We start from the raw sequence: 13,326 nt of genomic DNA, 5'->3' as shown, positions 1-13,326 counted from the left end.
AGCAGGTTCTAGCCCTTTTCTGTTTGGAGCAAAGGGTATTTGGGGAGACTCTTAGCCTTGATTACGGCTCTGAGGGAGCTGCTTTCGGGGTGAGGTGGAAGCCAGTTTCGTCCTTGTACATCTTGCTCATGAGAAAGGCTTGCCTTCGAGATTCTGATTGCCCTTCCTGGCTTTCTTTAATTTTTTTCTTTTTTCCTTTTTAAATAAAATATATACTTAATAAAATGCAAAAATCTTCGTTATACCGCTCAGTGGTCTTGACAAATGCATGCCACACATAACCCGGGCCTGGTCGAGATCCAATACAGCCCGTCTTCCCAGACGCTTTCCTTACGCTCCTTTGTTGACTTCGCCCCACTCAGAGATAAGCCATGTTCTGATTTTTTACATGAAGGATTAGTTTTGCCCAAACTTTTTAAAGGAGCCTTAGGACTTGGTTCTGTGATTCTGTGCGTTAGTCCCCTGCCTAGCCTGGGGGTGTTGCCCCTCACTACGGTGGCTCTGAATCCCTCCACGTGAGGGCAAGAGTGGCCAGGCATTCATGCCCTCCCCTGCAGACTCCCACTGGGCACATCCGTTTCTAGCATCCATGTCTGGATCTGGATGCTTGAGTGACTTTGCCTGACCTTTTTTTAGGCCTCAGAAGGCTAGACGTCCGCCACTAGACGCCACAGGAGTGCACTGTGCGTTGTGGCTGCCGCTGAGTGTTTATTTCCACAGTCACGCATGCTCTTCCAGTTATCGTTGCTGTTTTCACTAGGTTAGCTGTGAAAAATAGTCATTGCCTACTCATATTTCTCCTGATTATACCACGACCTTTGCTCTTGCTAACTGGTGGGCCTTCGGTCCTTACACCTTACCTGAGGGCATCCCTGGAGGCCCCGTGCTCTGCGCTCTACTTAATGAACTAAGTCACGACAGCCAGGCTCTTTGGTTCCAATAACACTGAGACAATAGTTACTGTTTCTTTTGCACCGAGAACCTGCTGGACATTGTGCTGTATTCCTTCTCGTTCAATCCTGGTTAACAATCCCGTAAAGTCAGCGTAATCCCCAGTTTTACAAGTGCAGAAGTTGGAGCTCAGAAAAGATGAAACTTGGCTGAAAGTCACAAACCTGGGATTGAATATAAATCATTGCCTAAAACCACTTTTCCTACTGTATTAGTCCCAGCTTCCAAAGTATTAAAAAATGACTTGTTTCTTCCCCCAAAGACTCTATGGGACTCTCTGCATCGAAAGGAGACTGCGTTACTTTTGCCAAGTGAGAAAGTTCTGGGTGCAGCAGTGATGCTTGGGCTAAGGGAAGCAGAGCACAAGTCTTAACCTCAAAATTGTGGCTCCTTACGATTTCTTTACGTTGGAAGTTACACTGGCGGCAGTTTTACACGGCCCTCTGTTTAATGCTCCCTTAATCCATGGACTAAAACTCCCTCTTGTGGCAAAAGCGTACCTCTTCTGAGCACTGATTGAAGAAACTTTTTTCTCAAGAGAGAAAAATCCTCTCTTTTAGTGAGGTGAGGTGAGTGCTTTTTTTTTTCTGGTTGCTATGGATCTTTGTTGCTTCATGAAGGCTTTGCTGTAGTTGCTGAGAGCAGGGGCTACTCTCTAGTTGGGGTGCGTGGGCTTCTCAGTATGCTGGCGGAGAAGCCCACCTTTCTCTCTTTTCAGAGCACAGGCTCTAAAACGCTCGGGCTTGAGGAGTTGCAGCACGCAGCTTGGTAGTTGTGACACATGGGCTTATTTGCTCTGCAGCATGTGGAATCTTCCTGGATTAGGGATCGAACCCATGTCCCCTGCGTTGGCAGGCAGATTCCTATCCACTGTGCCACCGGGGAAGTCTGATGAGTGAATTATTATGTTGAGGTTTTATCTCATGGTTGTGGATTGAAGTTCAGTAGGTTTGTAACCAAGACTTCAGTCCTGGAAAACAAAGCTGATTTATTTTGCCATATGAAATCTATGAGAAGAGACAGGACTGTTACTCTCCTAACCTCTAGTCAACTGAAGATCACCCAGGCTCTGTGATTCCACTATTACCCTCAGTCTAATAAAATTCTTCCCCGCTTCCTTTCAGTGTGAAATAAGCAGTGAATTTCAGAGTACTTCCTGTTGCTGTGGCATGTCAGGCGAGCAGTTTATTTTTTTTAACGATAGCATTTTTATCATCTGGCCAATCTGCATAGTGTTTTAGAGACAGAATATTCATTGTCTCCACACGACCATCTATTTGACCAAAGGTAGATATAGTAGACAGGATAACGCCTCCCCACCCCCAGGATGTTCATGTTCTAAGTCCTAGAACCTGTGAATGTTTTACCTTAGGTGGTAGAAGGGACTTTGCAGATGTGATTACATTAAGGGTCTTTGAACGGGAAACAGCATGGATTATCTCAGCAGGCCCAGAGGCATGACAAGGATCCTTATAAGAGGAAGGCAAGAGGACTTCCCTGGTAGTCCCCTTCTCCTCCTGCCTTCAGGCTTTCCCAGCATCAGGGTCTTTTCCAATGAGTCAACTCTTTGCATCAGGTAGCTAAAGTATTGGAGCTTCAGCATCAGTCCTTCCAGTGAATACTCAGGGTTGATTTTCTTTAGGATTGCCCTGTTCTCCTTGCCGTCCAAGGAACTCTCAAGAATCTTCTCCAACACCACAGTTTGAAAACATCAATTCTTCGGTACTCAGCCTTCTTTATGATCCAACTCTCCATACATAACCACTGGAAAAACCTTGCTTTGACTATACGGACCTTATTGGCAAAGTGATGTCTCTGCATTTTAATATGCTGTCTAGGCTTGCCATAGCTTTTCTTCCAGTAACAGGCACCTTTTCCTTCCATGGCTGCAAAGCAGCGCGCCAATCAAAAGAGACTGGCGAATGCTGCAGTCTTGGCGTGGGCAGGGAACTGTGATCCAGAGCGTGCAGGCAGCCTCGAGACACTAGAAAAGACGAAGATGTGTGCTCTCCCCTAGAAGTCCTGTAAGAAAAGCAGCGTTGCCAACTCATTTTAGACCTCTGACCTCCAGGACTCTAAGAGAGTAAATTTTATTGCAGTCAAATTAAGTTTGATGGTAACAAACACCACGACCACCACCACCCTCTTTGGCAGTGTGAAACAACAGAGCTCTATCCCCGGCTCCTGTTCCATGTCCATCTCAAGCTGGAGGGGCTCTATGCCATGCCCTCCTTACTCCAGCATCTGGGATGATAGAGCTTCACTGAGTGGAACAAAATAGCTGGTCGCCAGGAGAGGATCAAGGGAACATGACAAGTAGCACATTGGCCTTAAAGGCTTCCTTCTTTAAGGCCAATGTGCTTAAAGAAGTGCGCGTATTATCCTCAGTCTCTCAACACCATGACAAGTCACACAGCCGTGTCTAACGCAGAGGGATAGAGAGGGAGAATAAGGCTATCAGTAAGGAATGCTAGTTGCTTCCAAACTCTTCTTCCTTAATAGTGATTTTCTTGGATACCATTTTAGTAGTTTATTATTGGCTAAAGATTCAGGATTATATCAGTATATCCCAGCCTGCCTCTGGGATTTGTCAGTGTATACAGGTCGAGTATAATATTGCTGGCTTTTTATCTTCGCTAAATACGTGACATACTTGCCAGTTAAAGTAAGTGACACGCAGTGCAAGGTGGCCTGTGGAGGGCGTGCCTCCTCCTAGAGTTAGGCCCTTCGATTGGTGTCACACTATTACTGTGGACTGCAATAATCCCCTTGCTAATAGATGTGTATTTATAAAGGTTAATTTGGTCATTTGAAAGATTAATTTGACTACGGAGTAATTTATGCAGAGCCTTATGATTTTCACTGGAGTTTACAATACCACCTTTTCGTTTGCTTCTTTTATTCCTTTGGTAAACATATATTAAAGGCTCTTATTAACTTTTTTTTTCTTCAGGATTTAGTTTCCTTGGGTTCTAATTATTTCTCAAACAGGCCTTCTTCAAGAACATGATGAATGTCTGTAATGTAGATTACAGACATGCTGCTGTGCTTTTAACCAGTTCAAAGAGCATTTTAGGTTTTATTTATCAAAGTGAATAATTGTGATAATCATTTAGAGTATTCAGTCCTTTCCAGCGCCCTTTTTATGTATCTGTGAGGACCCTAACACCAGTTGAAGGAGGGAGGGAGGGCATGTGAAATTGTTGCCCTTTTCCAAGGACAGAATTGGACGACGGACAGGTGACAGTGCCGGCTGCTTTTCGGTTTGACCAAATAGGTCATGATGGCACTAAAAAAGAAAAGGAATTATCCTCCGCTCGGCTAAGGTGGAGTGGGTTCATACAGTTGAATCTTGCACCTCCCTTCTCTTCTCTGAGAACTGTCTGTCATTCTTCCTTCCCTCCGTGTGATCTGAATGGATTTAGCTCAGGTTAGTTTGAGATGTTTGTGGAACCTGGCATGTGGTTTACCATTTCAGATTCAGAAGGGATGGGGAACTATCATATATAATCTACACATTTTCCTGGTGAGAGAAGCCCTTTTTTTCCCTGGGAAAAGTAATATAGTTATGCAAATACAGAGACAGTGTGGTGACTCCTCAGTGCTTCAGCCTAAAGTAACTATGGAGCACGTAGCCACTCTTTTGTCATCAGATTTGCCGTTTTCCTGGTCATCTCAGTATTCTTGAAGAAAAACCAAAGCCAACTCGCCAGGCTCCCAGATCCGTCACACTCTGGACTACAGGCCCTTGTCTCTGTTTCACTGAAGCCACCCCGTGGCGTGATCACTCTGGACTGTGTTACAATCAGGCATCACACCGCAGAGCCGAGGCAGTCTTATACTCAGACGTTTTTCTGAGCCCAGCTTGGTGACTTAAGGCCTTTCTCGCTCTTGATTTGTTCTGCTCTTGTTTCTGGTTCTCAAGACGCGACAGTGGCCCCTTTTACTGTGTTCCTGTGGAGTCCTTGCATCCTCACTTCCTTCCCACGTGCCGAAGCATGTTCCTTAGCGTTAGAGATTATTCCTGTCTGTCCGAGGACAATCAGCTGTCCTGGTTAGCTCAGGACCAAGGGGTTTCCTCAGAGCTAAGATGGGCACAGTCTTTTTTTGTAAGTTACTTATTTTTGGCCGTGCTGGGTCTTCGTTGCTGCTCGCAGGCTTTCCTAGTTGCAGCGAGTGGGGGCTGCTCTCTCGCCCCGGTGGCTTCTTGTCGCGGAGCGCGGGCTCCAGGGTGTAGGCCTCAGTGGTTGTGGTGCACGGCCTACTTGCCTTTTGGCGTGTGGGATCTTCCAGACCGGGAATCGAATCCATGTCCCCCGCGTTGGCAGGTGGGTTCTTATCCACTGGACCACCGGGAAGTCCATAAAATGGGGGTAGTCGTGCACTGACCAGGAAGTTGGTCACCCTAGTCCAGTGTTTTCATTTGTGGAAATACTATATGATGGTGGGATCTCTTCCCACCCCTGTGTTCAGTGACATTGCGCTGGTAGCTCAAAATCAACCATGGAGGAGTATTTGTACCATGGAAATCCACAAATGCTTCAAACTAGGGCTTGACTTGTTGATTTTCTAGATTTAAAGTGATACAGAGAAAATATTAATGTAGGTTAAACTTAAAAGTATGCTGTTTGTGTATGTAGCCCTTATGTTGAGCGTAGAACCAAAAGTTGGGTAAAGATTCTGCAATATTCAAAAACTATTATCTGATTCAGCAAAGAAGTCACGTATTTGACAGACAAATGAAGTTCCAAAGTATGTCTGAGTGGTGGCAGTCTAGCCCTTGTCCTCCACGTCAGACATCAGCATTCACATTAGAAGTAACACTCGCTCAGGAGAGCAAGCAGAGGTTGCCTGTTGATCTAAGAGGTGGGCAAAAATCCAAGAAAGCATTTTGTGAGAATAAGATACTACGGGGGCGGGTGGGCGGGGGAAGAACTTCCTGGCAGTCCAGTGGTTAAGACTCCACACTGACTGTCGGGGCAACTGAGATCCCACATGCTGTGCAGTGCAGTTAAAAAAAAAGATACTATGTGAAATTTACAATAAAAGGGTGGTATATTTGATTATTTGTAAAATGTGCGCTACACATTCTTCATATCAGTAAAGTTTATAATAAGCTTACATACGGGTGTGTGTTTGTGCGTATGTACATATTTACATGCATGCCTGCATACGTCTTCCTCTTTGGAAAGTCAGTTCTTAATTGAGCCGGGAAGGGAGCAGTTTTGTCCCCAGATTAGCCAGGGATCCTGCTAAACATCCTACATGCAGAGGACAGGCCCCACAGCAAAGATTTAACCAGCTTAAAATGTCAATGGTGCCAAGTTTAAGAAACTCTGTTCTAGGGCATATATGAGAAATATAAATTAGTTCAGGTATACCTAACTTCTACCCATTAAGAATCCAAAATCTTATTTTCTTGATTAGATTTTTTATATTGAAGTATAATTGATTTATAATAGATTGATTTCTGCTGTACAGAAAAGTGGCTCACTTACATATATACACTCTTTTTTTTAATATTCTTTTCCATTATGGTGTATCATTGGATACTGAACATAGTTCTCTGGGCTGTACCGTGGGACCCTGTTGTTTCTCCATTCTGTATATAAAAGCTTATATCTGCTGACCTCAGCCCGTGCTCTGTCCCTCCCTCGGTCCCCACCCTCCAGGCCACCAGACTGTTCTGTCTGTCTGTGTTTCTGTTCATAGGTAGGCTCATCTGTGTCACATTTTAGACTCCACGTATAAGTGGTATCGTATGGGATTTGTCTGTTTTCTTTCAGACTTCACTCAGTATAATAACCTCCAGGTGCATCCGTGTTGCTGCAGTGGGCATCACTCTGTCCTTTTTCATGGCTCTTTTTTATCCCCTTGTGCGTATGTGCCGCATCTTCTGTGCCTGTTCGTCTGTCAGTGGGCAGTCTCCGTGTCTGGGCTATTCCAGATAGGGCCGCTGTGAACAGAGGGGTGCACGTGTCTTTTCAAATTACAGTCTTGTCTGGGTATAAGGCCAGGAGTGGGATTGTTGCATCACATGGAGACTCTCTCTTCAGCTTTTTGAGGAACATCCACACTGTTCTCCATAGTGGCTACACCAATTTATATTCGCACCAACAGTGCAGGCAGGTTCATTTTTCTTCACACTCTCCAGCATTTGTTATTTGTAGACTTGTTAATAATGGCCTTTCTGACTGGTGGGAGGCGGTACTTCACTGTAGTTTTGATTTGCATTTATCTAATAATTAGTGATGTTGAGCATCTTTTCACGTGCCTGCTGGCCATCTGCATGTCTGGTTTAAAGAAGTGTCTATTCAGGTCCTCTGCCCATTTTTGACTGGGTTGTTTTGTTGTTGCGTTGTATGAGCTGTTGATATATTTTGGATATTAAGCCCCTGTCAGTCACATTGTTTGCAAATATTTTCTCCCATTCTGGTTTTTTGTTTCATTTTTCTGCTTTTGTATTTTTGGTTGTTTTTGTCTTGTTTTATTATTCAGTGTATTTCATAATTGCAGAATAACTTAGATGTAATGATATGCTCCGACTGTAAATGGATAGTTGGATCAGTTTTGACAAATGCACACAACCATGTAGCCCGCGCCCATCGATAGGTGGAGAGCTTTCATCACCCGCTCAAGCTCCCTTTTGCCCCTTCCCAGCCCTCTGATCTGATTCCCAAAACAGCCATCTATTTTCTGTAACTTTGCATTATCCTAGATTTGCCTGTTCTGGAACCTAATATAAATGAAATTATGCGCTGCATATGTTCTTGTGTCAGCTTCTTTTACATTGCGTGTTGTAAAAATTCATCTGTGTTGTGTGTATCAGTTTGATCCCCTTTTATCACTGAGTAATATTCATTGTATGAATATGCTATGTTCTTTTAAAATCCATTTTTTTGTTTATCGATACAAGCTGTTTGCAGTCTGGGCTAACAGGAATAGAGCTGCCGTGAACATTTGTCGTACAAGACTTTTGTTAACGTGTTTGCATTTCTCTTGGATAAACATCGAGGAATTAAAAGCTTCATATGATAGATGTGTATTATAACTTTTAAGAAATTAACAGCTTTAATCTTTAGTCTACATTCCATATTTCATACTTTTTTTTGGTAAGAAATAAAATAACGCATAAAAAGAGCCTAGTGTACTGCTTAGCACAGGTAAGGGCTTGACGTATTAGCTGCTGTTATCTTGGGTTGGCATACAGGTCGTTGGGGTTTTCCTGTAACATTTTATGGAAAAACTCTTGACGAACATTCTGGTCAGCCCAGTGTTTACTCTCTGTAGCCAGTGATGTCCAGCTCCCTCTTTCTGGAGCGCTAGAGCCATGTATCCACCTGCCTGCTCATGCAGCGTCAGAGCTCTGCTGACCCGCAGGCAGCTTCGATTTGGCTCGCACCAACCTGGGCTCTTCTCCCCGTCTCCACCCCAGACTCCTTCTCCTCTCACCCGCCTCAGTAGGGTGGATCCTCTCAGGTGCCCAGTCCTCCAGGCCTGTTGATTCTGGGGCCTTAACAGCTCCCCGTGTCCATTTCTCTCCACCGTTGCTCCCTCTGTTCTGCCCTTCAGGGCCTATCTCCTGGCTCACTACCGCAGCCTTGTAATGAGACCAGTCCCCCAGTTCATCACCCGCGCTGCAGCCAGAGGGTCTGTCCAGAGTGCAGACCGCATCCTGTCAGCATGGTGACAGCCCTTAAGGCTCTCCAGGATGAAGTCTCAGCCCCTCATACTCCTTTCAAGGCCTTCCTGCTCCCGCTTCGTCTCCTCCCTCTGTCCATAAGCTCGGCCCCCACCCCCTAGATTTCTCCTCCTACCCAATCTGCTTAGAGGCCTTTGCCCATGCTGCTTATTCCACATAAATACCCTTCCCTCCCCACCACACCCTCCCCTACCAAACACCCCTCAGGACTCAGCCCTGATGACTGTAAGTTCTACGAAGCGTTCTCTGCCACCCCGCTCCTTTCCCCTTGAGTCGGGTCAGTGCCCCAGCCCCTCCGCGCTTTGCTCTGGCCCTCGGTTCTTACACACACACTAGTGTGGCTCTCATCACGCCGTGTTGCCTGATACCCACCTCACCCCGACCCTGAACTGAGCTCTGAGGGTAGGGACCGTTTTTCACACGTCCTGACATCCCCAGGGAAATGGAATGACTGTGCTGGCGGTGGTAGAGCGTTCACTGAATTTGCTGCTGGACCAACTGGGAGGCGGGATCAGAGAGCTGAGCCAAGCAGCGTGGGGAACTGCTGTCTCCTTACCCGTTTGTCTTGTCATCACAGCCTGATGAAAATTCACTGGATTTTTCCTCTTGTATGCTCCGGCCTGGGATTAAAAATGCTCAGGAGCTGGCTTGCGGGGTGTGCCTCTTGAACGTAGACTCCAGGAGCCGGGTAAGTCACCACCTCCCCCCACACCACTTCCAAGGCAGAGCACGTCCCCGACAGGACCCGGGGCACGAGCCCACCTGGCCCACTTCTCCGCACGGTCTGTGACCAGAGGCGGGGAGCTGATCAAGTCCTGAGATGGGACCAGAGAAGCAGAGACTTCTTCCGAGGGGCGGTGCGGGGAGCTGTTGCAGGAGTGGATGCAGGTCTTGCCTTTCCGTGGACCGGGCTCGTTTGCCTTGTGCCTGTAGCCCCCTCTGCAGGCAGGGTGGCACAGGGAGAAGGGTCGACCTGTAAGGACTGGTTTGCAGGCCAGAGGCCCTGTGCTGGGAATTTTGTTGACCTTATGGTTTCAACATTATTTCAGAAAGAAGAGAAGCCTGCAGAAGAGCATCCTAAAAAAGTATGAACCGCTTACTTGTTAGCTTAGTGTCTCCCATCTTAATTTTGAATGTGGAGGGCAAGTTCAGTGATTGCACTGTCATCCTGAGCTGTTCCAATCATACATGCTTTGCTGAGTCTTTCCCATTCCCACAGTGTCCGATTCAGTCAACTAATGTGTCCACGCGGGTCACTTCTGTCTTGTGTGCATGCTTTGTGGCTCAGAATCGGCTTCTGGTATGGCGGTTATTTTCCTCTAGGAGGAACAGGGTGACAGAAAGGGCAGCTTCTGGAAAACCAGGTCATTGTGACACAGAGGAGGTTAGAGAGCTTCAGCACTTGGCTGTTAGCAGACAGAAACAAATTTAGGGGGCAGGACAGTTAGAGTTTTGTTTATTTGTAGACGTTTAGAAAACACCCTAGGAAGTGGTTGAGGTTAGGCCTGGCTGGCTGTAACTTACCTGCAAGCATTATTCATTTGGAAAGCATTCTTAGGTGTTTGGTATCTTTTTTACAAGCCCTGAACCTATTTGGACATTTTAATGATGTCAGTTCGGCTCTCAGCTCCCAGTGGCATTAGTCCCATTTTAATCTTGAGTTTTCTCTGATGATAGGACGTTACGAGCCTCCGAGACCTCAGGGATGGCATGTAACAGTCAAATGCCAGCCTCAGGGAAGGGCTTCCTTCTTCACAAAGAGATCAAAATGATCCCCGGCCCTTGGCTATTTTCGTTCCCCTGTCATGACCCCTGCCAACCCCCCACAGCCTCTGTGTGCCTTTTCTAGGAAAGATCTGGCCTCCTTTTGCTGAAACTGGGTTTAACAGTAAAGATTTTTTTTATGCCTTTAATTAGCGGCACAAAACTTTTCTCGCTTGAATTCCTGTAGCCACCTGCTCAGCTTTTGTGTGTGTGCCAGTCTGGCCTCAGCCTCTGTGTCCTGGAGCGGGGTCCATACGGCTGCCGGTCAGCACCTGGGCGTGGAGGGAGCCTGACCACTCCCCCTCCCTGTCTGTTTCTTCCTGGCAGGCGTTCAACTCGGAAACTGACAGCTTCAAGCTGGCGTACGGGGGACACCAGTATCACGCCAGCTGTGCCAACTTCTGGATCAACTGTGTTGAACCGAAACCTCCCGGCCTGATCCTGCCTGATTTGCTCTGAAAGCTCCTGACAGCTCCTCTATGACGCACCCGGCTGGGTTTGTTTTCTTCCACCACACCCCTTGGGGTGACAGGGACCAGTAAACGGAATGTGAATGCTGTGGAGCTCCCCCCGCCCACCCCATCAGGAGGAAAGCCTCAAGAGGTGGGGGAGGGGCTGTGCAAGTTCTAGTCTTTCCCACAGACGAACTTTGCCCCCAAGTTCCTGCGGCCAGTCTTTGGGGTTTCAGGTCAAACCGCCCTACCCTAACTGCACGTGGCACTGGAAGTTTGCTAACTTATCTCTAGTTCTCTTAAGATGTTTTAAAATATGGACCACAATTGCCTTTATCTAAGGAATAATTTGCTGCTGTAGCATTGAAACTGTGAAGAACTGACATTTGAAGAAAATTAAATTCTTGCTCTAGGACTGGAGTCGGAAGGATTTTGAGCCAGTGCTTGTGTATCTGGAACACTTATTGTTGTGTGAAGTAGAATGCATTTAGCCACATTTAGTGTGTTAATATCTAAAATGAATAGAAAGGGGGAAATTGTGATTAAACGGATATTCTTTTTATAGAAAAATTTCTGCTTCTGTCCACTGGACAGTGGTAGGTGGGTGAGGGTGGGTTTACCAACTTCAGTGTCACAACAGAACCAGTTCTCTGCTCTGTTCGTGCATTTGTAAGACTGTCAGCTTTCAAGAAAATGGCAACCCACCACAGTGTTCTTGCCTTGAGAATCCCAGGGATGGGGGAGCCTGGTGGGCTGCCGTCTATGGATGGGGTCGCACAGAGTCGGACACGACTGAAGCGACTTAGCAGCAGCAGCAACAGCAGCAGCTTTCAAGAAAACTTTCAAAGCACACCTGGGAACTTTGCAGTGGAGAAGAATGTTCATTTCGACCGAGCCCTGAATCTTGGTGTATCTGGATGAGTCGTTGCCCTTGGGGGTCTTCACTGAAGGCCCTGTGTTGCCTCACACACAGGCTATGAACGTGGTGTTTTTTTTCAAACAAGGTTTGGAAAGGCAGCTGAATGAAATCTCTTTGCGAAGGCCTCTGTCCAGATTTCCAAGAACGCCTGCACAGGGACCAATCCGTTTCTCTGTGAGAGACCTGGAAATTGCTCAGGGTTGGACGGTGGAGCTCATGGCCCAGCAAGGAGAAGAGTAAGGTGTGTATCTGTGGTAGAGGCACGTGACTTAGAAGCAGTGGCAGGACGTTGCTCAGAACCAGCACTGAATTCTAGAAGGAAAAGGCTCATGCTCTCTGTTGTGGGGGTTTTTTGGTCTCACTCTGTAGCTTGTGGGATCCTAGCTTCCCTACCGGGGATTGAACCTGCGTCTTCAGCAGTGAAAGCGCGAAGTCCACACCACTGGGTCACCAGGGAGCGCCTGCATGCTCTCTGGTACAGGGAATTTTCTTTGCTGCTTAAACCGAATGCATAAAATCGGGGAAAAAGTCAGGGAGTAAGGACTGTGTTGTTCCTGGGACACACGTTTCTCTGTTGTGAATCACGTGCTTAGGCGCTTTTGAACCTTGGGTGCTTCTCTTCGTGTGGCTTAAGCTCTCTGACATACTTAGTTTTTGTTTGTAAACTGGAAAAATTGGTTTTGTCTCTTTACATAATTAGATCATTTTCCCCTCCTCAGGACAAAACTTGGGGCAATTCGATTTTGCTCCATCTTCCATCTTTTACTCCCACCCTCCCCAAGAAAGGCAGAGAACGTTTTCATTCCTGAGCTGCTGGGGCTTCTGCTTTCCCTGGCCGCATGCCCGGATGCAGACAAGGGTTGCTGAGGTCAGTCTGTTTTTTCTCATCTGTTGCGGATGATACCATCTCCAGCTGCTAACAACCGGAACAGCTGTCTCTGAGTTGTTACCTTTGCCCTCCGCAGGGCCAGCGGGTGTCAGTGACGACACAAATGGGCCGGTTTCTAGTAAACTTTGCCTGGGGCCTCCGGGCTCCACTTCAGCCTGGGCAGTGCCTCGGGTTTCGACATGGCACCAAAATTCAAGCAGCCTTCTCATTGGTGTTATACATTCCATGATAGACCACGGTCACAAATCTACCTTTGCAACAAGAAACGTCTCCCAGTTTGACAGAATTTCCACGGCAGAGACATTTTTGGAAACGCTTTGTGGACTATTATTCTGTCACAGTGGTCCATGTTGATGACAGTGCTCACCTGTTAACCAGATAGGTTTCCGTTTCTAGATGTATTCCAGAACGCCTCAGATGAAACTCGTAAGTATAATTACTGCTGACCTTAGCAAGTACGATAGGTTTAGTCACCTCATGGAAGGTGCCAGAGGAAAAATACAGCAGGCGTCAACGAAAAGCTTTTGCTGCAAAGGGTATTCACTACTTTCAGTATCTTGTTTAGAATTGGAAACGCTTTATTAGATCTGCCAATAAAGATTTGGGGAGTGTGGAATTCCGTCACGTTGATTTTCTTTACGCAGGTTTA

The 13,326-nt window shown here is 46.6% G+C and overlaps 1 protein-coding gene across 10 annotated transcripts in view; it reads left to right on the top strand.

The window, feature by feature from the left end:
- The window catches only part of SYNRG (synergin gamma), an 85,432-nt gene extending 72,139 nt beyond the window's left edge, over positions 1 to 13,293 (top strand). For 7 of the 10 annotated variants that reach the window (XM_005220017.5, XM_005220016.5, XM_005220014.5 and 4 more), the window contains 3 exons: positions 9,231 to 9,341; positions 9,703 to 9,738; positions 10,745 to 13,293. In XM_005220017.5, coding sequence (XP_005220074.1) covers positions 9,231 to 9,341; positions 9,703 to 9,738; positions 10,745 to 10,876 — 279 coding nt within the window. In that variant the 3' untranslated portion in view covers positions 10,877 to 13,293. 10 annotated transcript variants of the gene reach the window in all.
- Positions 13,294 to 13,326: the final 33 nt, after the last annotated feature.

The sequence above is a fragment of the Bos taurus genome, chromosome 19 (genome assembly GCF_002263795.3).
Source record: "Bos taurus isolate L1 Dominette 01449 registration number 42190680 breed Hereford chromosome 19, ARS-UCD2.0, whole genome shotgun sequence".
Lineage (NCBI taxonomy): Eukaryota > Metazoa > Chordata > Mammalia > Artiodactyla > Bovidae > Bos > Bos taurus.
This window is presented reverse-complemented; position numbering and strand designations above follow the sequence as displayed.